Source organism: Echinops telfairi, unplaced genomic scaffold, assembly GCF_000313985.2.
Source record: "Echinops telfairi isolate 266 unplaced genomic scaffold, ASM31398v2 ScPeMD7_9;HRSCAF=40, whole genome shotgun sequence".
NCBI lineage: Eukaryota > Metazoa > Chordata > Mammalia > Afrosoricida > Tenrecidae > Echinops > Echinops telfairi.
Window position 1 is genome coordinate 32,764,927 of NW_022103906.1, and position 1,255 is coordinate 32,766,181.

Sequence of the window (1,255 nt, forward strand, 5' to 3'; positions counted from 1 at the left end):
GGGGTACCGCCTCCTCATCTGGTGTAAGGCTGTGGGACTAGAAGGTAGAGTGACAAGCTGGCTCCCTGACCTATGGAGACAAAGGCAACAGGACTCTGTGACTGCGAGGCGGATGGCTCCAGAGAGAGTTGGCTGCTGGCATAGAAAGGGTGCTGCTCTAGATCAATGCTCATGCCCTTAGTGTTGTTGATCTTAACTTGTGGCACCCTAAGAAACCCCGTTCATCATGGATATTGCCCGTGTGTTCTATGGCCAACTGCGATGAATATTAGGACCCAGATGTAAAAGTAGAGAATGCTCGTAAAGACAGCAAACCTATGTAGATTAGAAGAATTCACCACAAGATTAAAAAGACAGACTGGAACATGTTTTTGCTAGTGATATAGCAGACATTATGCTGAGGGAATTAGTCAATGATTCAAGAGCACATGCTGTAGGAGACCACTGATATAAAAAATCAAATCAAGGAAAGAAGTAGGTTTTGATGGTTAGTAGGGGCATGAGCGGATTGGAGAGAAGGGAGCAATCAGCTATAGTGTAGACAGATGTTAATGTGTGTGAAGGGGAAGTTAATGCACTACTAGAGGGAGATGGGAAAGCAGGGGTAGGGGAGAGGGAAATAGAACATGCTGTGGAGAGTTTGATAAGCTATTTATTTTGTTGAATGCAAAAATAATGCCCTTATACATAAGCCTCCACCCCCCCAATTCACAATAGAAAGTATATATATATGGGGATCTGTAGTCAAGAGAAAACATGTGGACTCTCATGGTACAGATCATAACTGAAGACATAGAACTGGTTACACATAGATGGATACAATGAGGTCTAACTATTGAATTATGGGCTATTCCAATATTCATCAGTTAGAAGAAGAGAAGGAATCATATGTAACTGACACGCAGCAGCCTGGGAGGTGTGAGGTCAATTAGAGAAACCAGTGTGATGGATAAGGAAATTTTATTTATTACTTCTATGAATGAAAGATTAGTATGAGTTTAGAATCTGAACAGTTAACTTTATATTAGCATTTAATGAAACAACATTTTCATGTGGTTTTTTATATGCTCATGTGTAGTATATGCTAGCAATTCTTAGAGAAAGGAACACTGAAGTAAAATGTAATTTTAGTTATTTCAGCGGTGTGAAGCCATTCAGTAGCTGCAGCATGGAAGACTTTATACTTTTTATTTCAAAGCCAAAGTCTCAATGTCTTCAAAACCAGCCCCACCTGGATCCCTCTTACAAGGCTTCA

At 40.6% G+C, this 1,255-nt stretch overlaps 1 protein-coding gene across 1 annotated transcript in view; it reads left to right on the forward strand.

Annotated features, from left to right (window-relative positions):
* LOC101651370 (disintegrin and metalloproteinase domain-containing protein 2-like) overlaps positions 1–1,255 on the forward strand; it is a 40,349-nt gene that overhangs the window by 32,886 nt on the left and 6,208 nt on the right. Inside the window, exon 11 of the mRNA XM_030884663.1 lies at positions 1,132–1,249. Within this exon, the coding sequence (XP_030740523.1) occupies positions 1,132–1,249 (118 nt within the window). The remainder of the gene's footprint in view (positions 1–1,131; positions 1,250–1,255) is intronic.